This window comes from Chiroxiphia lanceolata, chromosome 9, assembly GCF_009829145.1.
Source record: "Chiroxiphia lanceolata isolate bChiLan1 chromosome 9, bChiLan1.pri, whole genome shotgun sequence".
NCBI lineage: Eukaryota > Metazoa > Chordata > Aves > Passeriformes > Pipridae > Chiroxiphia > Chiroxiphia lanceolata.
Window position 1 is genome coordinate 11,807,866 of NC_045645.1, and position 26,022 is coordinate 11,833,887.

Sequence of the window (26,022 nt, forward strand, 5' to 3'; positions counted from 1 at the left end):
ATTTGGAAAAAAAAATAGGATTTCTTTACAAAGCTTTCTGTGCACTGGGCTTACTGTGGGTTAAAAGGAGACTAAAAACCACAAATTGTGCTTTAAAAAAAATCAATTTAGGAATCTCATTTTTGGTAATTCTCTTAAAGATACCCTTTGTGGACACATTATAATGTTTTGAAAGTTTCAGCTGAAAAACAGAATAGCCCAAATTTTTTAAAAAATCTTGACTATAGTTTCTATCACGTGGATTTCTCACTCAGTTACTGCCAGTTTTCCTTAGAAGGTAAAGCGAATGTTTAAAATTGGTCAAATAATGTGAAGATTCTGTTTTCTGTCTCTGTGTGTATAGACTTTTCTTTAAAGGAACAACGTGGGAAATCTTAGTTGTTCTAAAAACTCTGGTCAAATGACTTTGAAAGACACAGAAACACAAGTGATCCAAAAAAAGAACCTTTTAAGGGCTTTATTAGTACAAAGAATTCATTCTTTTGACACTCTGTAGCTGTCAAACACATGCACCAATTTATTTGCAGAAAAAGAAGGTATGTATTTCACTGTGGATGGTTGCAAAGTAGTAAAGAAAAAAATCAAATAAGCAGAAATCAGAAAATCAAAATAAGCAGAACAATTATTTCCTCTTCTAACCTCAGTCAACCTTCATGTCAACATCCACCCTCACTTTCTGTTATGTGCCATCTACGATTCTATTTTTTATGCCTCCATACTTTTTACTGTTGATCAGTACTGACCAAACTTTGCTATTTGACCAAAATTTGTCTTCAAGCTTTACAGAAGTAATTATTTCAATAAACAGAATTTCACAGGATACACCAGAACAAGACTTGGGGCTATTTGGATTTTAACAGGATAGAAAGAAAGGCAGTTTGTGTGGTTTGGGATATTTAAGTTAATTTCCAAACTGCCACTTTGGAAACTGTTATGAGAACAGATCCCAAGTGTAATCCTGGCCCATTCACTCTTTTTCCAGTTCTCTGTAACACTAAATTATACTTACAGACACAGAACATCAGTGCAAAAGTCTGCACATTTCACAAATGATATAACTTAGCAAGAAACTCTGTGCTCCAACAAATAGAGCAGCCACAAAGTTAGACCTCTGAGGTAAACTCATGCACTTGAGGAACTTCCACATTTGATCATCTTCGTTCAAGGTACATTTACTATTCCGTTCTGATGATATGCAATTAATAAGTCCTCAGCAATTCCAGTGGACAACTGGATCCAGCTGTAGAAATAAGCTGCCCCTATGGATTTGTGACAATTACTGCCAGGACTAGGGATAGGTCTGCATTTTCCTGAAAGTTGCATTGGTGATGGTGAGCCGTGTGAGCCTCGCACCGTAGTAATCTATAATGTAACTGGAGCCATCGGAAGGTCCAACGATCTGCAAGAGAAAAAGAAAACCAAGACTTTTCAATATGAAGTGAAATATATACTTTGTGCTAATGTCTCAATTACTGCTAATTTTCCCATCATAAAATTAGTCATGCTTAATTAGTCAAACAGAAACTAGATTTATTTTGAAGTTATGCTGCAGTTTAACTGTTTTAGCGAGCGCTGTCTCAGAAGGAACATTTCCCCTGGGCTTCTAATCAACCAAATTACACAGCCAGGCGCTGGGACTCGGTTAATCCGGTGAGGATTTGAGTCACAAAATCAAGTTAACAAATGAGTGGGCTCCAAACCACTTTTCTTGAACAAAGGAGGGTCTGCAACAGAGAATTAGGCTGATGACAAGTATCTTTGAAACACGGCACAGGTAAGGAATGAAGAGAAGTAGAGAAGATCATGGAGTTTTTTGTTCTGAAGTACTAAATTGATGTGGGGTCATCAGGGAGATCAACAAGGAGAGATGAAAGATACTCTCAAATTGATCTGTAAGTGCTCTGAGGCAAGATCACTGTGATAGCATAGAAAGGAATTTGAGAATGCACAGAAAAGATGCACACAAATATACAAAGATTCACACTTTCAAAATATTTCCTATAAACCCATAGAAACAACTGCTACATCCACAATGGAGTTTAACTTCATGAAAGGCAGTTTGCAATTCATGCTAAATGGCTGCACTGTAGAATAAGACAATTTGACAATTTCATGATGTCACAAGATCTCACTCCAGCTGGGGATTTCACCCTCATGAATCCTACAGTCACAGCTCTCAGGTGATCTGGGACTTGTATTTGGAGGAGAGGCAGAAAAGAAAAGTGGCAATGTCTTCTCTCATTAATATAATGCACATGCAAACACAGAACTTCAGGATTCTGGAAACAGCAGGACATCTCATGCTGAGTTCAACACTGAGTCACATAAAGAGGTTCTGATAAAGTGAATTTATAGTACTCTTCACTATAAGTATTTAAAAATAGCTAGTCTAATTTTTAATTCCAACAGCAAATATATTGATATTTTGTGTCTATATTCTATGACATCAGTCTCCAAACAGAGCCAAAATAAATGCCTTGATTTTTCAATACCCAAAGGTTCTTAAGGCTAAAATGCTAACGAACTATTAGCAATCAAATCACAGCTTTAACAAACAGAGATTTATATCTTGTTTTGAAAACTCTGACTTACCTGCATTGAAATAAGTATGAAATCAATTAGGCTCCCAATTCCACAAAATCCTACAGTGCAGAACTTTAACAAACCTGAAAAACAAGAATAAAATTTAACTGCAACTTTAAGCAACTACTATGAAGTTCACATGTTTCTGGTGGCAATCACATCTCAACTCTCTCCCCTTCCCACAAAACATATATTTTATATATATATATATATATAAAATATACATATATATATATAATATACATATGTATATTATATATATATATACACACATCTAGAAATAGACCTGAAGTTGAAGATCTTAAATTATCAAGGAAAAAATCAAACCGCATATTCATATTTCTACAGCCTGAAAACAGTTAAAGGATTTTAAACATGAACACATTTTTAACAGATCTGTATTCTTAAATAAGCAAAGGCCAAAGCTGATGTTCCTTTGATTGAAGCACTGACAGAAAAATCCCAACTTGAGCTGCAAACTTTCCTTATGAATAGAGACCTTCTACCACCTCATGAGTTGCAGCATATACAGATTTGACTTACAGAACATGCAACTTTGGAAAACAATCCTTTGTATAATTTTTATATTTTTCCTGAAATATGAATTTATTTTTAGTTTATATAAAAATATATAAATGCTTCTTTTTAACTGGTATACAAAAAATGTTATTTTTATACTAATAAATAAAAGATAAATAGAAAATATATCAGAATAGTAACTACCAGATAAATGTTTCATTGGAAGATGCCCTGCAAAGTAGACTTCATTTGGAAAATGCCCTCAGAAGAAAGAGGATGTCTTAAAATTTATTTTTTTTTAATATCAATAGTTTCCTGTGCAAAAAATATATATTCTGTTTAAAGTATCACTTCAGGCAAACATCTGGGTTATCCCTCTCTCCAAAGCAGCAACATGTCCCACAAACCACCTCCTCTCCCCCAGCCCTGTTTATGAGGCTGTCTATGGAGAAGAAGAGGAGAATAACTGCATCCACGCTGCAGGAAGAGCATCCCACTGCCTGGATATAGCTCCCATAGTTGGCAAGATGGAACTAAACTCCAGGGATATAGTTTATAATCTCTGCAACACTGCAGAGAGAACAGGAGAAAACTCCTAATGACCAAGAAGATGAAAGAGTAGTAGCTGGATGGTCTTTCAGCTGATTGGAAGAAAAACCCATGTGCATTCCTGACTGTGAGGGTGGTGAGGCCCTGGCACAGGCTGCCCAGAGAAGCTGTGGCTGCCCCATCCCTGGAAGTGTTCAGGGCCAGGCTGGATGGAGTTCTAGGCAATCTGGTCTAGTGGAAGGTGTCCCAGTACCAGCTGGCATTTGAGGAACCCAGCAGGTCTCTTACCATTGCTGGTTCCAGCAGCAGCTCTAATTCACCTGAGGAACTGGATGGAGAAGAAATGTTTCTGAACCTGGCATTTATTTTTGGAGTGCAGGGTAAGGTTGGCTTTTTTCTTCCTCCTCACTTCCCTCCCCACCAGCAGATCACACTGAGAAAATAAACTGCTCTAAAGCATGAAGGGAAAAATAGTGCTCTTCTGCATTAATAACTGATGGTTTAGTTCACAGTGTGTGGGAGAGGAAGAAGTTGCCTTCCTGATTTCTTCATACTCAATAGCTTGTTTGTATTTGTGTGCTCTTTAAGCAAAAGAGATGGAAAAAAAAAAATAAACCAAAGACCATTTACACTCTTCACTACGCTTGCAAAAAATATTTCAATGCCATTAACCTTTCTTAACCACTTTTTACCAAGGCCTGATGACCTAAAAAAATCCCTAATCATCCACTCCCATGGAATCCAGTCTGTTGATTTTTATTCTTTTAATCTTTTCTACTCTTACCTATTTGCTTTTGTCTTCTTTATCTTTTAAAGGAGAGAAAACTTGGCTTTGGAGAAGTTTAATTTTAGGTCTTAACTTTGGCTACTGGCTACAGTATATTCCAGTAGGGTTAAAGCATGAGCCATGAAGAACTTCCATGTGAGAATTAAGGATTTATAAATCTATATATTACTACAATGTATTACAAAATAATTATTGCAAATTATTATTGCAAATCCACTGATATTACAAAAAGATGCACCTTACTGACTGCTTCCAAAAATGTATCTTTTTGTGAAACAGATGGACAAAGTCAGTGCTAATCACAGAATCTCAGGGGTAAAAGACATGGATGTTAACACAAGATTATTGAGAAGGACAGGTAATGTCATTTAAAAAAAAAAGTGTTTGCATTTAATGGGCAGAAACTCAAAATTCATAACTGAAGTGACAGTAAGACACATAGCTTTTTCCAAATCATTGCTCCATGCTGTCTACACTTAAATTGACTCCCTTTGCCCAGCTCAGAAACAAGGCCAGTGAAAATAGTTCTAACCCACAGGTTTTTTAATTATTAACTATTTAAAAGTCAGTGGCACCATCGTCCTGGGAATCAGGTCCTAAAAATACCAACCAGAGGGAGATCTTTTAAAAGTCCCAGTTTCTGCAGAACTGTTAACAATGTGATTTATCTTGAAGCTATGCATTTGCCAGAATAAATTCCATCTCCCAAAACACCAGGTTTACTGTAAATTTGTGTGCTATTTTTCTGGTAAAAGCAAGCCTCATTTAAGTAGCTGGCACATGAGCTACACTGAACTTGTGTTCCAGTGCCTCCCAAAGAATGCTGTGGTAAACATCAATGCAAAGCAAAACTATGAACAGCAATAACCACGTTTGCTTATTAGGATTTTATCTGTTGGACAACTATATATTCATTCGTCACCACTCCAACAGAAGAGCAGGCTGAGGATAATGCAGCATTTTATCTTGACAATAAAGTAAGGATTTTAGTTGTAAATAATAAAACTATGATTACTGGTCTTCATTACCTAAAATATGAATATACACATACAATTTAGTCATAATAACAAGCTTTACCTCAAAGAAAAGGAATAAACTTACCTAATGCAGGATAGCCTAGATAAAATCTATCTGCTCCCAGCCATCCAAGAAATAAGGACAGAGCCACTGCCACTTTGTAGGAGTATCCATTTCTGCCAAAAGAAACAAGCAATGTAGGTAATGACTGCAAAATATATCCACTCATACTTTTGACTATTAAAGTAGTGACTCATTTTCCTGCTGCTTCAGTTTAGAAAAAAACAACAGACTTGTTATTTATCTTCAATTAACGGCCACAGAACTGATAATGCTAAGCTTTCAAACTGGGAAGGCATCCTCCATAAAGCAACCTCAGCTGCTGCAACTCAAGTGTACTCTTGCAGAATACAGATTATTCTGAAACTAAATGATGATTTCTTGTCAAGACATAATTCAGTTGCTGATCCGTCCCCAGCTTCACAGAGCACTTCCTAACAGTTCAGCCCTACTGAGACAAGCCCAGAAAGCCAGGAGGTGTGTGAATACTGTCTGCAGGCATTAGTCTCACACGCAGCCAAATGGAGAGGAACAGGACAGACAGGTGAGGTGTCAGCAGAGACAGTAATTGCAACGAGATCTGAAGGAGAAATGAACCATGGCCACCGGCTGAAGAAGCTGCAGGAAAGATTCAGCAAAAAGAGTAAGTCATGTATCCATCCACTCACTACACTCTAAAAGGGGCAAACTTACAATGAGAAGAACTATTGACTGTATAAAGATGTACAGGGGTAGAGAGGTATTCTAAGTTAAGCTTCCCATGGTTAGTCATACAACACAAACAGATACAACAGACTTTTTGAGATTTGTCCTAATTGGCACCTTTCTTGCCAACAGCTGGAGCGATGCAGCCACCAAACCACCTGTAACTCCAATCCCTGCTGATGTGAACTTTACATTAATAAGGCAGCTAAAAACATATCGCTCTCAATACCAGAACTTGCTGCCTCGGCGAACAGGGAGCTTCTGAAAAGCAAACCCAAATGTAATTAGAACTTAAAAATATTCAATAATTCACTGTTTTGATACGTGCACAACTACATGCCAGCAATTATTTAATAGGCCCAAATTAAACTCTTGGTTGACAGTTGAATAAAACAGAGTTTCAAAAAGACAGTAGCTGACAAAAGTCCAAGCACCTTTATTAAGCATTTTCAATGCCAAGCAAAGATCTACCTTTTTGCTTATTATCAAGATTTACTGACTTTAAGACTTAATGGCAACATTAAGTGATTAAATCATGACTCTTCCCTCAATATTTGTCATTTAGTGTTTATTAGCAACACAGAACACACTGGGCATTCCTGGAACCTAATGTAATGTAAATTATCATCTTTAGAACTGCCTTGTTGCCACTGTAAAGAACACTTACGGATTTATTTAAAGTTGAGGTAAACTGTTGGAAATTGTTTATCAGCTACAAAGTGTCAACAGCCCTCCAAGGACATTAAAGAATAAAAAAAGTTTACATAAAATGGGAACATGGTTTAATTTGAGATGCTCTTGATCAAAACTAGTAATAAACTGAGCACTTGCCTATGCACTGAGATGTTTTTAAAAGCAGAGCAGTCTGCAACCTCATCAACATCAAACTGACAGGGAGAAGAAATACAGTATGAAGTGGAAGCATGAGCATACTGCAACAAGGCTGCATCCACTTTTGTATTTCATTTGTCTTACTCTCTCAGATAAAAACATGCACTGAAGACTAAACCAGTGAATAGGAAAATGACACATCCCAGGCATCTGAAGGAATTTCTACAATTGGGTAAAAGACGCGATTTCTTTTCAGTTCCTCTTCTGATTTTTTTCTCATTTCTCAGCATCATCCAACCTTTGCTTTTTCTGCATATCTTTCTTCCAGATGCCATGTTAAAAACTTTTCCTTCCAACTCTTCCTTAGCAGTTGATAATATCAGGTACTGCTTTGGCTCACTCTTTTGGGGTCTCTCACCTCTGCTCAAAGACCTCTCCACACTGAACCTCATGAATTTCAAAGATTACCATTTCATGGGCTCCTTCCCTGGACTGGCAACACTTGAACAATGGACACTTACAGTCTGCAGAATCAGGGCCTCTGCATATTAAGCAAAATACATGATAGAAGGCCAATCTGGGGGATTGTAGAATTTGGCCAAAAAGTAAAATCTACCTCCAAAACATCAAACTAAAGCCAAACCTAAGCAATCTCGACTCCTAGTACTTCTTTGCTGGAGCAATCTTATTAGCACTTACAAGCTTTTCCTTGAATTATCACAAGGAGTAACTGAACTTGAACACAACCACTTATACAAACGTACAACATCTCCTGGTCTTGCTCTAAAATAACTGGATCCCAGAACTGTTATCTAAATTACAGTTTTGGCTAACGACAGCTTGCTGATTTGTCCTTTCCAAAAGCTGGGGATAGATTTACCTGCTGTGTCCATGCTAGGACAATCCTGCTATGAGACAATGTCTTCTCAAACTAATTTTCTGGTTAAATGATGTGCAGTTATTTCTGCCAGAAGACAGTTACAGTTTCCATCAAAACTCAGATAAGATGCTGGAAAATCTCCAAAAAGCAGTAGAAAGGGCAGGGCTATTATTGTAATATTAAGCTGGAGATTCCTGCTTAAAATGTTTCAAACACTTAGGTAACATTCAAAGTGCCTTAGAAAACATCTATCAGTAATTGGACCACTTTTTAAACAAGTGTACAGATGAAAGATGGTGATATTAACCTTGCTGCCATTTTTAACTAGTTTTGGGACTTTATCAAGGACATGCTTGTGTAACTCTTTCTTTTCACAGTTGTGTTTTACTGGAGTTTTCAGTCCAAAAGCATGCTCTTCCCTTTCTGCCACACTGGCAATCACAGGACTGGAAAAGCCACAGCAAGTTCTTTTGGCAGTGTAACCATTAATTATTCATCATAAATAATCATCACAACCAAGTTATAGACATCATAAAAAAGATGACATTCTTCTGCCTATAGGCTTGGGTTTTAATTAATAAATGTAAAGAAAAGCTACATTTAAAAAATGTTTCTGGAAAATATATTAAACCAAAAATATATATATACAAAAAACCTCCAAACATAAGAATTACCATCTAATCCAAAGAGGAAGCAATTTTATTAAACTAGTACAGTTCATCTTCTTCCCATCACAGATGGGACTGAAACACAATTGTTTCTGGACAAAAATGTGACTGAAGTCCAGTTTGAAGCATTGAAATTTGATTAGACGTAATAATATGTTTTCTTCAGTTTGCTGAGCTTTGACTGCTGAGAAGACTAAATACAGAGAAAATATTTATGAAATTAAGAGGCAGAGCTGTACTTCTAAGTTAAGCAAATTATTGAGCAGTTGGTACCACATAAGAGTTATTTGCCCACCAGAGTGATAAGGAATATGCAGTGAGTATTGCTGGAGTTTTAATTTCTAAAGATTCCAGTAGGACAAAAGAAAGAGGTTCCAATGTGAATCCCAGAAAAAGGAGAAACAAATGGTACTGACAGGTGCTGGCTGATCATTAGCATTGGCCAGTTGGAACATTTATTGGTAACCAGAGCTCTCCATCACTCAAAATGTGCTTTAGAAAAACTAGGTCCATCATTCACGTACCAGAAAAAGGCTCTTAAAAGACAGAGAGGGTTTGATTAAATACCAAAGTTGTTTAAAAATAGAGAACAGTTCCCCTTAAAGAGATTTTTGGAAGAAGTGGAGAGACTGAAGCTCCCCCAATATTCCAGCATACTACAACTTCAGCACAGGCACACTGTAAACTGGCATGAAGCACTGAATAGCACAGCCCAGTCCAGCCCTCCTTTCTCCTCTTCCTTTTATACTTGAGTCACCCTCATCCTTGTGCTGGCACCAGAACTTGAAGCCACTGTACTGTGACTCAAACTGGGGAACTGATCCAAGTTAGCTCAACCCAGGTCAGTTCCCTGATGCCCTGGGGTCTGTCAGGACTGGGATATGATGGAGGGGTGTCCCCAACAGCTCCTTCACCAGCTGTACTGATTTTAAGCATATGTGAAATGTGGCCTTAGCATTAGGGATAAAATTTTGCCAGGCTAAAGTGTACTAAGTAAAGCAAAGACACAAACATAACTAAGCAACAACAACAACAAAAATGTGCAGGCAGAGACAGATTCACTTATAACATGCATGTTTTGAGCATCCTGGTTTAGTGGAAGGTGTCCCTGCCCACAGCAGGGGGTTGGAAAGAGGTGAGCTTTATGGTCCCTTCCAAACCAAACCATTCCATGACTCTCTGTTGCATCCTTATACTGTTTATTAGAGGATTAACTACTGGGCAACACGTGTATGGTTCTATTTTACTTCTCTTTTTCCTTCTGTCAACACATCACCCGACTTTAGAAAAACATCAGTGCGAAAACAAAGATAAACGATCACAAAAGCCAGTGAGTACTTACACATTGCGACACTCAATAGGCTTGTAAAATCCAACTTCTTGTCCTGTAAAGACTTTTTCTACGCCAAGGTGATCTTTGCAAGTAATATTTGGTGCTGGCAGACACTGAACTGAGAACAAAACATTATTTGAAATTGAGCAATAACTGACAATCACAGCGTTTTTCTAGCAAGACACAACTGAAACAAATTAAGTTCTACTGTAGAACAGTCTTGATACAGAGCACAGTTCACACACATATGGTTTAAAAATGGTTTAAAAATATTTTTTTAAGCCAGTCCTATGACCAACCAACTTGTATTTTTTCTTTGCTAAATATTAAGCAAAATATACAAATCTAATTGCTGCCCTAATTCTAATGTAATTCCCACTCTGGTTTCAATATGAGTCAATGAGAAATCACAACCTGACACACAGAAAACATTTTCATCATGACAACAGTCAAATACTGGAACAAGTTGCCCAGAGAAATCATGTCATCACCATCCCTGGAGGTTTTCAAGGTCTGACTGCACAAAGCCCTGAGCAACCTGGCTGGAATTCAGTGCCAACGCTGCTTTGAGCAGGAGGTTGGACTATACAACTTCCTGAGGTCTCTTTCTACCCAAATTATCCCATTATGTTTGACTCTTAGGACAACCAAAGTGGAAATCACAGCAGAAAATGACACCTGCTAAAAGTTTGCAATGTATTACCAGAATATTAGTCGCTCCCTAATGCTGAAGTCTGTTGTTTTAAAAGGAAAAAACCCAGACCTTTGCCCACTTTCTAAGAGTTTTCAGTACTTGTGAGTACTGTTGGTTAATTCCATCTGACCTGCAAGCCAGGTTCAACATGTCTTTCCAGATTTTCCAATAATACACACAGGCAAGAGTTGGATCTTTTTTAGTATCTATCCATACTGCATAGAGACTAAAAAAATAATATTCCAGTTATGCCTGGACTTAACTGCTATAAAGCCCCACATTTATGCTACCGATCAATGTGCCTCATCTAAGGCAAATACAAAAAAAATACATTCTTGTAAAAAAAATAAGCAAAAAAAAGCAGTGCTTTCTGTTACTTAGAAAAAAAACCAGTGCAGTTAAAATATATTGATATAAACAAAGACACAGTTTTCTTTTCAGTGTCACTCCAAAGACTCTAAACCTACTACTCAAAGACACCACTTCGATGCTTTGAATTAACCCCAATTGTCTGGGTGATGGATCCCACAAAGGTGTTTAGGAACAGCAGTGCTTCAAGAATGGTCCAGAAATTAACTTTTTATTACTTAAGTAATAATAAAAAAAAAAGCAGCTCAAGTACTGTGGGGACAATCTAAAAACTGTTGTGTGTGTAAAAATGCTGCACAAAGAAAAAACATTAATTAATTTAGCAACTTGCTCTACTCTGAAGCTTATCTTCTGTTCAAAAGTGTAGTGTATTAAATACAATCACAGGGTATTTAGTTAAACAACTGATAATCTGAGTTGTGATCAACCTCAAACTACATGATGTCTTTTTAATCTCTGACTGGCCATTTATAGTCAGAAACACAATGTAAAAAATTATGTAAAGGAATGAGTAGCTCAAAAAATGATCCACTTTAGATAGTATTTTCAGCCAAAATTATTTGGAAAACCTTCACTATGCCAGAACATCCCAGTGAAGAAAATCATTCAACACTTATGGAAAGCAAAACATGAAAAACACGCACACACATGTATTTTGTGGCTGCCCCATTCCTGGAAGTGTCCAAGGCCAGGCTGGATGGGGCTTGGAGCAAATCGGTCTAGTGGAAGGTACCCCTGCCCATGGCAGGGAGGTGGAACTGGATAAGCTTTAAGGTCCCTCCCAATCCAAACCAGTCTGTGATCCCAAGATTTTAAACATGAGTGCTCATAAAGCAAAACTGCTGTGCTATCAAACCATTTATTTCAATGCCTGAGAACATCAGAAAAGTTAAACACAGATAGGAAACCAAGTGATCAATTTAAGATTTTTTCTGTTGAACTCCAAAGTGCATCAGAACTGATCATCAAATAAATGTGCTGTCAAAACAGAGCCTCATGCAGCAGAACCTAGTAAAAATGGAAAGCACTATGCTGCCTTAAGAAAAAAAAACTTAAAAATTAGAAGATTTTGAAGGTTGTTCTGTCACACGTCAATTCTTCTAATAATTATATGCAAAATCAGTATGACGAGAATGGTTTGTTTTAATCACAGCAGTGCAGGACAGAGCCTAAAGGATGTACATACATTGAAGAGATTTACCAGAAACCTCACTTAGAAATGTACCAATCAGAGAAAATGTATTTATTCCTTTTTAGTAAAGCACCCAATCCACACAAGTGTTTTGGGCTTTCAGACTAACGGTATTACTAATCCCATCCTTTGTAAAGCTCACCTAGCAGATACACAAATGCATAAATCGAACACTTTCTTGAAAAATGTAGTCAATCAATATATAAGTTAGAAATCCTTACCATATGCTGTGTGATTTGTGCAATTCATTGGTTCCTGTGTGCTATTGTCTATTTTAGGCTCATCACACATATATGTTCAGGTAATTGAGGAAAACATTTTTCATATCAAACATTACAACAGGTTTAACAGTAATTTATTCCACCCTCCTTAAACCCTGAGGATTTAAGATGCACCTTGATGTTAGTTCCTACCCATCCCCCAAAACAGGAACAGCACATTACCATGCAGCAAATCTGCTAATCCAATTTAATACACCAATATATCGCATAAGCCCCATGTTTAATTAGTGCTGCAGTCAGCACTACCTAAAGGAACTACAATATTTATCAGTCATAGCCCCTGTATTTGAAGGCAACAAGGTAGCACACGCCTCATCTAGTCTTCTTCCCTTATTTAAACACCTTGAAATTGAGGCATTTGGTTGAGAAGATTAAATCTACAGGAACGTACAAAATTCCAAGAACACATAAAAATGAACATCTGAAATGCCAGGAATTTGGTGCAGAAACAAACTGAGCCGGAACTGACTTCCAGAGGTTTCAACTCCCACCGCCAAGTAAAGCAGAAGCTGAAGTTAGCTTTTCCAAGATTTGCTTTCCGGACCCTTTTGATCATGAATAACTGTTAGCTGCCATCCACCAACATGCTCTGGGAAGAGCCTGAGGCACCCTGGAGAGCAGGAGCCTTGCAGGTAGAGCCCAACACCTGTGCCCTGTAGGGCATAAAAACAGAATATCCTGAGTTGGAAGCAACCCACAGGGATCATTGAGTCTAACTCCTGCTCTGCACAGGACACCCCAACAATCCCACCCTGTCCCTGAGAGGGTTGTCCAAATGCTTCTTGAGTTCTGTCAGCCTTGGTGCCATAACCACTGCCCGGGGGAGCCCGTTCAGTGCCCGACCACCCTCTGGGGGAAGAACCTTTCCCTAATAATAGGACAAAGCCTCCATGTCTCACTCTAGTGTCCTGCAGAAAATAAGAAGGTGGAGAGGTGAGGGAGTGGGGTCTTTTATCCCATAGGATTTTCTCTTTGAAAATGGGAGAGACATCCCAAACCTGCCCTGAGGCACGCACAGAAATCACAGCCCGAAATCACAGAATCAGTAAGGTTGGAAAAGACCTCTGAGACCACCGAGTCCAACCTATGACCAAATACCACCATGTAAACCAAACGACGGCACTGAGTGCCACATCCAGTCTTTCCTTAAATACCCCCGAGGATGGCGACTGCACCACCTCCCTGGCAGCTCATTCCAATGTCTAATCACCCTTTCTCTGAACAAATTCCTCCTGATGACCAACCTGAACTTTACTTGGTGCCGCTTGAGGCCGTTTCCTCTCATCCTACACCCTGAGGTGCCTCGTCCCGCTCCGGCCAGCTCAGACCCCCTCGGGACTCCCATCCTGAGGCTTTCCAGGCACCTCACGGCCCTCACCGCCCCCTCCCCTCCAGCCGGGGCTCGGGACAAGCGATGCCCTCCACTTCACACCGGGCCCATCACCACGACCACCACCCCCCGCCCCGGGCCCCGGCTCCGCTCAGGATATTGCCCCATCCGCAGCTCCTCGCACTTAAGCGACGGCTCCGAGCCCGCCGCTCCCTCCAGGGCTGCGAACCAGAGAAGAAGCAGCACCCGCACCTCAGCCGCGCCGCTCCGGGCGGCCATGACGGGACCGCGGCCGCCGCCGCCGTCAGCTGACCGGGGAGGAGCGGAACGGCCCCGCCGCGGTGGGAGCCCGCACTGGCTGCGGGGAGAAACGGGGAGTACCCCGGGATGTTTGTGGGGTGCTAAGGGTTGGGGTTTTAGGTTTTTTGGAGGGGGGTAGAGGGGCGTGGGGTGACCTTATTAAATATGGCTGCTGAGGCAGCACTGAGGGCAGAGCGCGCCCTTACCCAAGATGGCGCTCGCAGGGTCCGGCGGAGGGACGGGCGGGGCCGTGCCCTGAGTAAAGATGGCCGCGCCCACCGCCGGCATCTGACCTAACTCAAGATGTCAGGCGTGAGGCGTCCGGCCCAGGGGAGGTGTGGGGACGGTGGGGGAAACGGAGGGGAGCTGTGAGCAATCGCGAGGATCCTCTCGGAGCGGGGCTGCGACTGCTCCGGGTGATGGCACCGCGGGCAGGACGCGCCCTGAACCGAGTGGAGGGTGGCGGGGCCCGGTGAGGGAAGAACGTGATATGAACCCTCCCCGCCCTTCCAAACACTGACTGGTGTTGGCCCACCTGGTGAAATCGCACTTGTGGGTGTTCCTGGGGCGCCTGGAGTTTGCTGGGTAATTTAAAATAAGTTTAAAAACCCCAGGAGAAGTTAAAGGTGTGACCTGTCAGCACCTACCAAACCAGGTTAACCTGGGCTGGGACATTCCCTGGCAGCCAGGTGGGCCTGATGTGCTGGCACTGTGTCCACCACACCCACAGCACTCAGATTAAGGAAATACTTTGAAATTGTTACTCTATTATTGCATGAAATTGTGCATTGTTAAAAACGGGTTTTATATCAATTTTTTAAAATGAATAATTAAAGCCTGGAGCAGGCAAGCTTTTATCTTCATCAGCATGTGCTCTTTGTAAGGTATTTGGTGGTGATTACAAACCTTTTCCTTTTCTCGCTTCCTTAACAGTTATTTAATGCTTTTCTAGCGTGGCTGTTTCAGGTTTTGCTAGTTTGGAAGGAGTCAGTTTTCACTTATGAACTACTGGGGAGGCCAGGCTGTTTATAGGAGATGGAGAAATCATTTGGGGTAAACACACACAGGAAAGGCAACACCACTGTCCTAAGTTTACATCAGCTCAAGAAGCATTTCCTGAAAATTGGACCTAATAAGCTGGAAAAGCAACTCTGAGACAGTACTGATTAGAACATCATCATTACCCAGACTTGCTGGAAGTCTTTTGGGTTTACTGGGCGTTACTTTGGTTACTTGTCTAGAGTGTCAATACCAATGAAAGGTTTGTCGTGGTCCCAGATACTCAGAATCTGTAAAAGTGTAGATTTAAAACGTGTGGATGGCTGACAAAGAGCCCAGCCAGCGATGTGAAATATTGCCATCTAACAGCTTTTTGGGAGCTTTGTGTAAACTGAATTGGCAGCCTGGAGTTCAGCAGGCAAAGTATGCAAATGAAAATTGATACTCCTTTCAGCAACTGGAAGCGAAAGGCCAGGGCCAGAGCACGCTCTGAGATGAACTCAGCCCTCGGAGATGGAGACAGAGGTGCACTGATGGGAAAGTGCTCGGCTCTTCTGTCTGCAGCGCGTCTCTCGGATGGATAAATACACCACTCGCTGTTCATCACTGTCAAGAAAATTGTCACTTCTCACGAGCGCCACATTAATTAAAACTGAGAGTCACGATTGGGAAGTTGGGCGTTTGGAGCTGGAATTTTTTAAAAAGGGGGATGAAATGGTGTGTTCTTAACATGTTGTGTGCGCTAGTGCAACTGCTGCTGCTTAGTAAAAACAGGCACTAGAATGAGGGGAAATCTATGAGAAATTATTTTCCAAATCTCCTGTAGCCCTTACTGTGTGCAATGAGCAGGGCTGTGTGAGATCAGCAAATGAGCTCATGAAACTGTGTAACAGAATAAAAATTATAATTTGGAGATTTTGAGTACATGTGCATACATATCTAATTCTTTAAAAATCAGAAAGCAGGCTAACATACAGCTTTCAGGAATAGAAAGCACCTGCATTTCCTGCAATTAACTTCAACTAAAATGGTGCCTGTTCAGTATTTTGTGACTAGTGGGAGGAAAACTTTGCTTTTATTGCCATCCCGGGCATTGCACTGTGTTTCTTTGGAAGCTGCAGTGACGGGGTGTGTTTTGGGGTGCTGCTGGGAGCAGCGCTGGCTCTGTGCTCTGTGCAGGAAGTCTTGCAATCCCTTAACTCCATCCAAGTAGTTTTCCTATGTTTTTTGACGTTCCCTTGTGTGAAGTGGTGGCGGGCTGGACTGCTGAGTCTGAGCACAGCTCACCTCACCTCTGTGGGGAGAGCGAAACAGCTCCTGAATCACGTTTGGACACCGATTTACTGCAAAAGAGTGAAAAACAAGCTTTTCTACAATATTTACACTTGTTTTGCCTTCGCTGGGGAGGTCGGTGGCCATGTGACAGGTCAGGACTGTGTGACAGAACCACGACTTATAAACGCACTGGGAGGTCAGGATCACCTGAAAACTGATTAAAAAGTTCATTTCTGCTCTGAAGTTTAAGCTCTGCACTTCCCACAGCGGCCAGACCCCGTGTCTCGCTGGTGGGCTCAGCCCCGTCCCCTCCCCGTGCGCTGTCCCCGCACCGCCCGCGGGCCCGGCGGGGCCGGGAGGGGCCGAATCCCGGCCGTCCCTCGGGAGGCGGCTCTCCCGCCGCGCCGCCCCGGCTTCCTGCGCCGCAGGTGAGGCGGGATCGCCCCTCGCTTCCCGCTTCCGCCCAGGTGAGCGCCGGCGGCCATCCCGCCGCTCCCGGCATCCCGCTGCTCCCGGCCATCCCGGCATCTCGCCGCTCCCGGCCAGCGCCGCCGCCTCCCGCCCGCAGGTACCGCGGGAGCCCCGCGGGTGGGATGGGATGGGATGGGAGGGGGCACGTAGAGTATGCTCTGCTAGAGGACTTAATTCCCCTTCGGACACGGTGGTGTAGATCCTCGGGTGAAATTATGTTTATAAATATCTAAACGGGGCTAAAAATATCGATATTTATCTGTAATAAATATTCCAACCTGCCAAGAGGATGGATCTCTCTGCTCGGGGATGCCCAGCAATAGGATAAGAGGCAACTGGGCTGAAACTGATGCACAGGAAGTTCCACCTGAACATGAGGAAGAACTTCTTTCCTGTGCAGTGACGGAGCGCTGGGATTGCCCGGAGGGGTTGTGGAGTCTCCCTCACTGTAGATATTCCGAAACCGTCTGAACACAATCCTGTGCTGTGTGCTCTGGGGTGACCTTGATTGAGCAGGGAAGTTGGACCAGATGAACCCACTGTGGTCCCTTCCAGCCTGAAACATTCCATGATTCTGAGTGTTTCCAACCATCTCCCGCTTTTCCAGTGCCTGACCGAGATCTTGCTGTGGAAACCACCTTGACCAGGATAGCTGCGATCAGGGTACCAGCCTGCACTCTACCCAGAGACCCCCCACCTCAAAACTCTTTAGGTTGCATGCACTGGAGGTTTGGGCATCATTCTAACACCAAGGCTGTGTTAGGGATGTGATAGGACTGTGTGGCTCCCTATGGATTCTGAAGGCTCTCCCAGGTGCTGGAGACATCTTGGTATCCTGTTGTTGTGCAGTTTCCATTGTTTGGAAAGGCTGGATTGTGATGAGAAGAGCAGAGAAGTAATGCACCCATTGCAACACTTCCCGTCAGTGCTAGTCAATCCACAGATTCTTAGCAGAGCATGTTTTTGCTTTGTTTAGGGATAATTAATAGGTGTTCCTTATAAATTTTTGAAGCTTAGAAGCTCAGCATGGTTCCAGGTCTAACAGCTCTGTTTGCCCATGAAGTGATTTGTTAATCATGTACACTGTCGTCATAGTAACTTTAGGATTTATTGGCAAATATCAGTAGAATATCACAATATTTAGCTCTAAAACCAAGTTTTCGTGAGCTTTATGAGAACAGGTTTTGAGACCATGTTATTGCTTCATGGAGAGCAGCTTTGGCATGAGCTCACCCTTCTATTAGACGACAGAGAACCCACACTGGCACTTCCCTAGGGGCTGAAGTCCACAGGAATTCAGGTTCTGCTTGTTAAAAGTTAGCATGCCTGGAGAGTGAGTAAGACTCCTCTTGATCTGCATGGGGACTGGTAATCACAGGTGCAGAGTGTTGGGTTTTCTTCACTTTCCTCGTCCTGTAGTCACTGATCATATGTAAAAACAGGACTTGCGCAAGTTTCCCATGGAGTGTTTTTTATTTTTAACAATATTTGCCTTTGACCTACTGTACCTTGGAGATGTGTGGTGTATCTGTGTTCAGGTACTCGCAGAAGTGTTCATTTGTTTCTTTCAAATGCCTGGAGCAGTCGGTGCTGCTCCACAGCATTTTTTATAAATCCTTCAGCATTGCACAGAGCAGCAGGTTCTGGTGGTTTCATCAGAAAGCTGTGAGCATGCTGTGCTTGGTTGGACTGAATTTTTCTGTACATTATAAGAAAAACTGAGCATAACATGTAGGACAGCAAACTATGTGTTTTTTTCACACTGTGTAGTTGCTTGATAGCATGTAAACTATAATTCTGAATATCTGAAGTTACAGGTCATCACCTGTAATCCTATGTTAGGACAATTTAGGATTAAGATCACACTAACAAATCCTGTTTTCCCTTGCTTTTGCTTTTATTCTTTTATCAACTCTGAGACTGAAATTTTCCAAGTCAGAGGTCTCTCTGATGAGGAATATGATATGCAGCTTAGTCACTCCTGATAACAGGGCCAGGAAAAATTCCAACTGCATTAGTGCAGAAAGGTGGCTTTGGATTGGGATGAACCCTTGGCTGTTGCTGTGGCAGACTGCTCAGGTTGGCTGTGTTAGAAGCCTTTGAAAAATAGCAGCGGTTAGTTAGCACTTTTGGATTTTAATGTCCAAAAAGGTTTCAGCCAGGCTGAGTGGGGAGGAGACCATCCCATGAGGCAGGACTTTTCCCGGAAGGATGCAGGTTGTTCGAGGCCAAGTTGAAGGATGTGGGACAGAAGTGGTTGTAGGTGAGTGGAGAGGAATGGGCAGAAGAATCTCTTCTGGCTAAACCATGTCCTCCTCCAGACCCCAGCAGCACACTCATTCCCATCTTTCAGCAGCCCTTTTTGGAGGGCAGGTGTTTGTCATGGGATGTCATGTTCCCTCTGACTCTGGGATGCTCCAGGGTCGAGCGCTCCGTGTCTCCATGCAAGTGGCAGTGTCTGGAAGGGGGCTGATGGCAATGGAAGACTTAAACCTTTCAGCTCTTCTGATGACCTCTGCTGGCATCAGCATGGGGGAATTCCTTTTTCCTAAGTCTGCTTTTGAAGAAGATCCAAGTCTTGGGATTTCATACAAAACCTTATGAAGCTTTCCTGCTCCCTCAGATGGGTTCAGTTCAGCTCTCAGAAGACATTGAAACTCCAAGTTCATGCTGTGGTGGAGTGTGGGGCATGTCCTGGGGTTAGAAAACACTCAACTTCCTTAAATTCATCAATTTCTCGATGATTTTATGGCTGTATTGGGAGCTGTGACATAAATGTTGAACTGAGGTTTGTACTTTTGTCTACCGGTAAGATAAATAAATGTCTGTAGAACTCAGACTGGACCGGAGAAAGTTGAATGTGGGGTGAATGAACTGATTTTAACAAGACAAACTAGAGTGTTTTGGATCATTCTTCAAATTTAACACCTAGGAATGGACTTTCTAATTTAGCAACTGTATGTTGACACTGTGATGTCAACACACCTAGGGTGTGTTTAGAAAATGTTTAATGATAACGTTTGTGCTCCTGAACATAAAGAGAACAATAATACATGGATTTGTGAGTTTCTGTGGTGCCCAAAACCCAGTCTTAGAGACCTGTCCTCAACTATCCATTACTTGAAAACTCTAAATTAATTTATGTTTTCAGGGATCCCTTCACACCAGAAGGAGCTGTTTACTTTATTTTTTTTTCCCCACTCTCTTTTTATGAAAGAAAGGAGAACAAAGAAATACTGAGGGTGGTTTTAATGTATTGCAGGAAAAAAATCATTAAAAAGCATTGCAAGCTGGCTGAAGGCCAGTTTTGATCACGAGGAATCCCAAAGTGCTGTGTAAACCTGAACTGTAACACGAGGTCCACTTGGGCATCTACCAGCACGAGTAGCTCTTAGTGACACTTTGGAGCAGCTCAAGCTGAAACTTTCTTTAATCTTCCCCCCACCTCCCATTTTGCACCTCCTTCTCCAGGGAACTTCAGCCTCAATGGAGCCTAGATCTCTCACCTGCATTCTTCTCCTTAAATTTAAATCTCCAATTTCTTTGGGTCTGACCCCATCATCATAACTGCTGTTGTTAGACCCTCTGTAGTGGGAAAAAGATTAATCTTGGGGATGATCAGGGTGGCATTTTGAGGCTGTTTTGGTGTGGGACGGGTGTTTCTCATGGTGCAGTTTGCTTCTGCTGCGAGGTATGGGCACATCCCTGTCCCTTCTTGTCCCCCTCTGCCAGTGCTGGCAGCTCAGAGCTAACTGGGCAGAAAACTCACCCTACCAAAACGTGAAGGATTTTTTCTGCATGTTTAGCTCCCTGTTCCAGCTCACTATGGGATCAGATGAATGGAGATGGAAAGGGAAGAATAAATGCATGAAAGAGGACTGGGGAGCTGGACCAGCCTCTTGGCTTTGGCTCTTAGATGGGCACGGTGCTGTCAAGTCGTCGTTGTTTCCTGCCATGCTGGATTTCTTTCCTGCGTTTAGTCTTTTCTTCACCCCACTGCTGGTTTAAAGGTATTCCAGGCCACTTTTCCTCATAGGAGTTATTTTCCATCCGTTTCTGATTTTGGTTTACTTGCTTTAGAGTTGGTTTTTTTCCTCTTTTATCTGCTGGTGTGAGGTAGAAAGAGGAGGGAAGCGAATGGGGGGAAGTAAAACTCGGAAGAAAGAACAAATTTCCATATTCTTTGTCCTGTTTTGTTAAGGTTCATACAATATTTTTAATCGAGGAGGTTAAGTTTTGTCTTTTTGGTTTAGATGAAGACTCAGGAGCGTGTAAGGAAATGGTGTTTTTGTCTGTTCTTCAAAACCAGATCTCAGCACAGAATCAAAGGCTGATGTGCTCTTAGAAGTGTTTTATTTTGAATGGAAAAGAAAATAAAGCTGCAGCACTTCCAAAAGTTCAGATGCATTCCTGAAAATCTTTCAGGGGTTGTATGGCTTTGCTGCTTCAACTCTTGCTATGAATTTGATTTAAAATGACCTCCTAAATCTGTTAATAGTCTTGTAAAGCAACTAATTTTGCCTGGCCCTGGGTCGAAACAGCACAAACCCACCGAGTTCTGCAGGAATTCCTTCAGGAGCCAAAGGTGCTTAGATATGCACAGCAAAGGGTACATAAATCTAAAATTGTGGTTTCTGACAAACCTCTATCCGCTTATTTTTTTCATTAGGTAAATCAACTTAATACGACTCTGCAGAAGAGACGCTACTCACCTGCATAATTAATATTTTGTTAAATTTAACAGTGTCCTCCCAGAACTCCAGATGTTTTCCATGTGAGCACAGACAGTGTCAGAGGCAGAGCTGAAAGGATCAGAGGTCCAGCTGGGAGAGAGCCCTTGGGATGTGCTTACCCTGGTGTCACATTTACCATATGACCCTTTCTACTCTTGAATTGCAAGCTTAAAAAAGCAATATAAAGAGCTTTTTTTGTACAGATATATAGATATAGCTATTTTTGTACCAAAATAATTCCAAATATATAATTCTGAAGTTACACAGTTATAGACTGGATATAATTAAAATTATGTAAATTGTGCTGTTAAATGGCTGACTTCTTTCAGAGGAGCTTGTACTAAGTGAAGAAATCTTGTTCCTCATGTGTGTTTTGGTAGAGCTGCCTTGATAGATTTCAGAATGACAGGCTCCACATCAACTTAATAACATGCAAGCAAGGGTACAAATTTATCATCGCTGCTAATTGCAAGTCTGTTGTTTTTATACTGCCATCTAGGCCTCAGCCCCAGTTGGAGACCTGTTCTATTTGGCACTGTGGAGAAGTTTTATAAAGGATATTCTGCCTCTTAAAAGCTTGATAAAGGATATTTTGCTACTTGAAAGCTTGTCATGTACATAGAAAAGAGAAAGGCAATCTCCTGCAGGAGGAGAGAACAGGCTTCTTTCACCTGTTTCCACCACTGAGGCTGTGATTAGAATTGACCTTCCTTAGGAACGTGTCAGAATAGGGATTAATTTGCCCAATTTGGGGCCTTAATTCTGTGCCGTCCCATGAGTGGAGGAAATTTCATTGTTTTGTAAAGAAACACAACGTTTCACCTACATTGCCATTCAGCAGGGCTGAGCTATCATGAGAAGAATGTACTGTCTACAAATAATTAATCAGGTGTAAAAGTATCTTCCAAATAATAGCTAGATTTTAGCTCTGTGTCAATATTCAAAATAATTTGGTTAAACATAACTATGTCTCAGTTTTCTTTTCTTTCTTTTTCAGTCTGTTTTTATAACTGCATTTTTACTCATATTTGAAAGTTGGGTTTATTCCTTTCTGTGTGTGAAAGGAAAAGTACACAGAGCAAGGAAAAATTTTTAGGTGCGCTTAGGCTACAGTGCAGTCAGGTATGTTGAGAGCTTTGGTGAACAGTTGGGGTAAACAACTGGGGGTGGTATTTTTTTTCTATTAAATTCGTTGTAGCTTAGTATTTTATTATTGCATTTATTGTGTGTTACTATTCTGTTTGGATATATCATCTATTAATTTGATTTTTTTTTTTAAATCTCATCTAGGTTATTCTGAGGTTATTCCAAAAATACCCCTCAACATGCCTGAAAACCCTGCGGCAGGTATGTGCTCTGAAAGTGATTGCTTTTGTGGGGCAGTGAGTAAGGAAGCTCCATTTTTAACCTGGACTCCTTTGTGGTGCAGATAAGCAGCAGGTGCTGCAGATTCTGGATCGTCTGCAAGCAAAACTGCATGAGAAAAGGGATTCCCAACACCAGGAAAACCTGGCTGTTTTACGGAACACCCTCAGGAGCCCCTTGTTTAACCAGATACTGACTCTCCAGCAATCCATCAAGCAACTGAAGGAACAAGTGAGTGTAAAATTACAGTTGTTGGTGTGATGATAACTATGGGCAGCATGGAACTTAAATCATGATGTGTAGGCGTGTGTTAACGAGGGCGCTCTTGTTAATAAGCTGTAACGTGGTGTGAGTGAATGTTGGGCTTTTTTTCTTTTGTGAAGCTGATATCAACAGTCACTGCTGAAATGAAAAGTGGTTTTGCAACAAGCAGGTCAAAGGGCAATGTTCTTTGAAAGGAATGCAGGAGAGGCAGGTGTTGGGAACCACATTGATCAGAAAAAAGCATCTGTGAAAGACATCAGCTCCAGTACTTTGAGTTCTGGACAGTGTTGGACTGGGATCCTTTGTTTTCCAGAGAAGCTAAATACGTTTATCAGCTCACTGGCAGCATCTTTCCTCTTTAAAAGACATCATTGCTTCAGTTCCTGTTCATTTGTGTGAGAATGGTTAACCTGCTTTGGGAAAGAAAGTCTAGAAAACCCCTCCTAAAGATTTGCCAAGCTCTGATGCAGACCTACCCAAGCTAGTTTTAAAATTACTTGGCTTCAGCAGCAGTCAGAACTTATGTAGTTTGGTTTATAATGCCAGCTGACATTTAGGTTTTGTGGACATGGGCATCCATGACACATCTACATAAACAGCTCTCACCCTGCAGTTAACTTAAAATCAGCAGCAAAAGCTCGAAGTCGGGGCCTGAGCAGCAGCAATCCCTGTCTTGGCTGCACCTGCCGAGCTGCAGATACAGCCTGGTGGTGTCAGGGGGGCAAGGCCACCTTGCTGTCATTGCCAAATGTGTTTCACATATTCCTCCCTGGGTGGCTTGGTGATGGCTGTGACATTCATTATCCGTTCTTGCCCTATTCCTGTACGTTCTGCATCTCTTCCTTCCTTCTAGAACTTGAATGCGTGTCTGCATACTATTAAAAAAAATGTATAAAATTACAAGTATATTTAAGATGTGACTGTGACATAGTGGATGTTACATCCAGAATGTTAGGAATTCGCATGTCTAGAAAATTTCGGTTTTCTTGAAATTTTATTTAAGGGTGGGCAGTTTCATTCAGGATGGGATTTTCCAGTTTATTACATCACACTTGGAATATTTCTGCATTTCTTCATTATCAGTCAGGACTAGAACTGCAAGTTCTAGCAGTGATAGCATGTTCAGTGGTAGCTAGTTTGTACCAAGGCTCTCTCTGGGGAAGGGATAATACAGACCAGGCCTTGGGCTCCTGAGTGACTCTCGGAGTATTTGGATTTTTGTGCCAAAATTTTATACTGATTTGCCTGACAATTGCAACAGTGCTTGAGTGCTTCTTTAACGTTTGCTGCTTTTGCATGTGTTGTTTCTGAAATATCAGAGTGAAAAGAGGATAACAGGCATAGGCAGGGAAGACGCATGAAAGGAACGAAGAAAAAGGTGGAGTAGAAACACAGCTGGAACACTCAGAGAACTTTCCTTCTGAAAAACAGTTTAAATTTCATATAGTAGCTTGGTCGTAGCTTATATCTTAACGCTGCCTAATTTATACAGGTGCGTATATTTGTGTGAATAGGCATATATGAACGTGTGTACATTTGTTTCTTTGGCAGTCTGCACACAACATGGTATATGTGGAAATCCCTTCTTTTGTTTTTTATGGTTTTCCCACATCTTTGTTCATTTTTAACAGCTCAATTACATGCCTCCTGACCGCTCAGTAGATTTCAATTTTACTAAGAGAGGGCTGCTCGTGTTTGCTGACAAATCAGTCGCTGCTGGGACACCTTGCAGTTCACCTGGACCCAAAACACCTCCCTTCACTCCAAACCTGGGAGTTAATGAATTCAACATGATCATCCAACAAATGGCAAAGGTAAGGCTCTCCAAACTTGTTTTCCTTTAGGAGTACATTTTCACAATGCTTTTTTGTTGTGTTTCTGGGAGTGTGGTGCCTCCTAACCGGTACAGAGTGCTGAGGAAAACTTGACCCTGCAGTAGAAAGAAGTGGTTTGGTGGCTTGTTTTGTTTTTTCCTTTCTTCGCCAATTTTTTTTGTCTTGCTTCCTGCCGCATGCCCCAACACAGTAAAGAAGTTTCAGTTGCCAGAAAATGCTTTTGGTATTTGATGACATTTAGTTGAAAATGGACATTTTCAGCAGAAACTTGTTTTGATGAAGACACTAGTTTTATCAAGTATATTTTGAATTGGAAATGTGCCAACTTTGTTAATACACGAGCAGTGTGAAGGATTAAAAGAAGTAGCATGTAATATTTTATTTAACTCTTCGTTTAGTTTGGCTTAACTGTGCCATGTGGATTGTGAAAACTTGTGATTTAAAACTGTACAAATTCCGTAAGAATTTGTACAGGTGCAGACATCTACACACGTGGGATTGGCATTTATACCACAAATGTATTGTTCTGTATTACTCTGAACCATTAATTTAATTGGTTAGTCATGCCTTTCTGTATTAAGTAACTGTTGCTAATTGACTACCTTAATGTAGCTGTAATATTTTGAGCATAACTCTTCTCATTAGTATGTCATTAACTCATCAGATAAAAGATTTAGCAGTAAAGACTGCATGTTATTTTGGATAAAGTGGCTGTGATAGCAGTGCTTTCTCTGAATAATATTTCCCAGTAAACAACCCCAGAAATCTTGTATTAAAACTGAAAAACAGGCAGTTGCAAAAGCAAACTTTTTTAACATCAAGTGTGAAGTTGCAGGGAGGGGAAGGAAATTAATTTCTCTATTTAAAAAATACAGTCTTTTGAATGCACACCTAAAAATCAGCATTAAAAGCAAGGGGAGCCAAAAGACAAGTAATTTAGTTCAGCTATGCAGCATTTCCAGAAATCCCAAATATATTGCTC

At 41.3% G+C, this 26,022-nt stretch overlaps 2 protein-coding genes across 7 annotated transcripts in view; one reads left to right on the top strand and one right to left on the bottom strand.

The window, feature by feature from the left end:
- Window positions 1-435: 435 nt before the first annotated feature.
- TM2D1 (TM2 domain containing 1) lies at window positions 436-14,301 on the bottom strand. The gene is made up of 6 exons (XM_032696687.1): window positions 13,959-14,301; window positions 12,409-12,482; window positions 9,942-10,050; window positions 5,540-5,631; window positions 2,593-2,666; window positions 436-1,399 (listed from the first exon to the last, which is right to left on the bottom strand). The coding sequence occupies exons 1-6, from the start codon at window positions 14,075-14,077 to the stop codon at window positions 1,289-1,291; spliced, it is 579 nt and encodes a 192-aa protein (XP_032552578.1). The 5' UTR covers window positions 14,078-14,301; the 3' UTR covers window positions 436-1,288.
- A 2,586-nt stretch (window positions 14,302-16,887) lies between these two features.
- PATJ (PATJ crumbs cell polarity complex component) overlaps window positions 16,888-26,022 on the top strand; it is a 145,744-nt gene continuing 136,609 nt past the window's right edge. For 4 of the 6 annotated variants that reach the window (XM_032696495.1, XM_032696494.1, XM_032696497.1 and 1 more), the window contains exons 1-4: window positions 16,890-16,940; window positions 22,867-22,923; window positions 23,006-23,172; window positions 24,837-25,019. In XM_032696495.1, coding sequence (XP_032552386.1) covers window positions 22,902-22,923; window positions 23,006-23,172; window positions 24,837-25,019 — 372 coding nt within the window. In that variant the 5' untranslated portion in view covers window positions 16,890-16,940; window positions 22,867-22,901. Of the gene's footprint in view, window positions 16,941-22,866; window positions 22,924-23,005; window positions 23,173-24,836; window positions 25,020-26,022 lie in introns of all 6 variants that reach the window. The other 2 variants (XM_032696498.1, XM_032696499.1) reach the window with 1 other exon arrangement.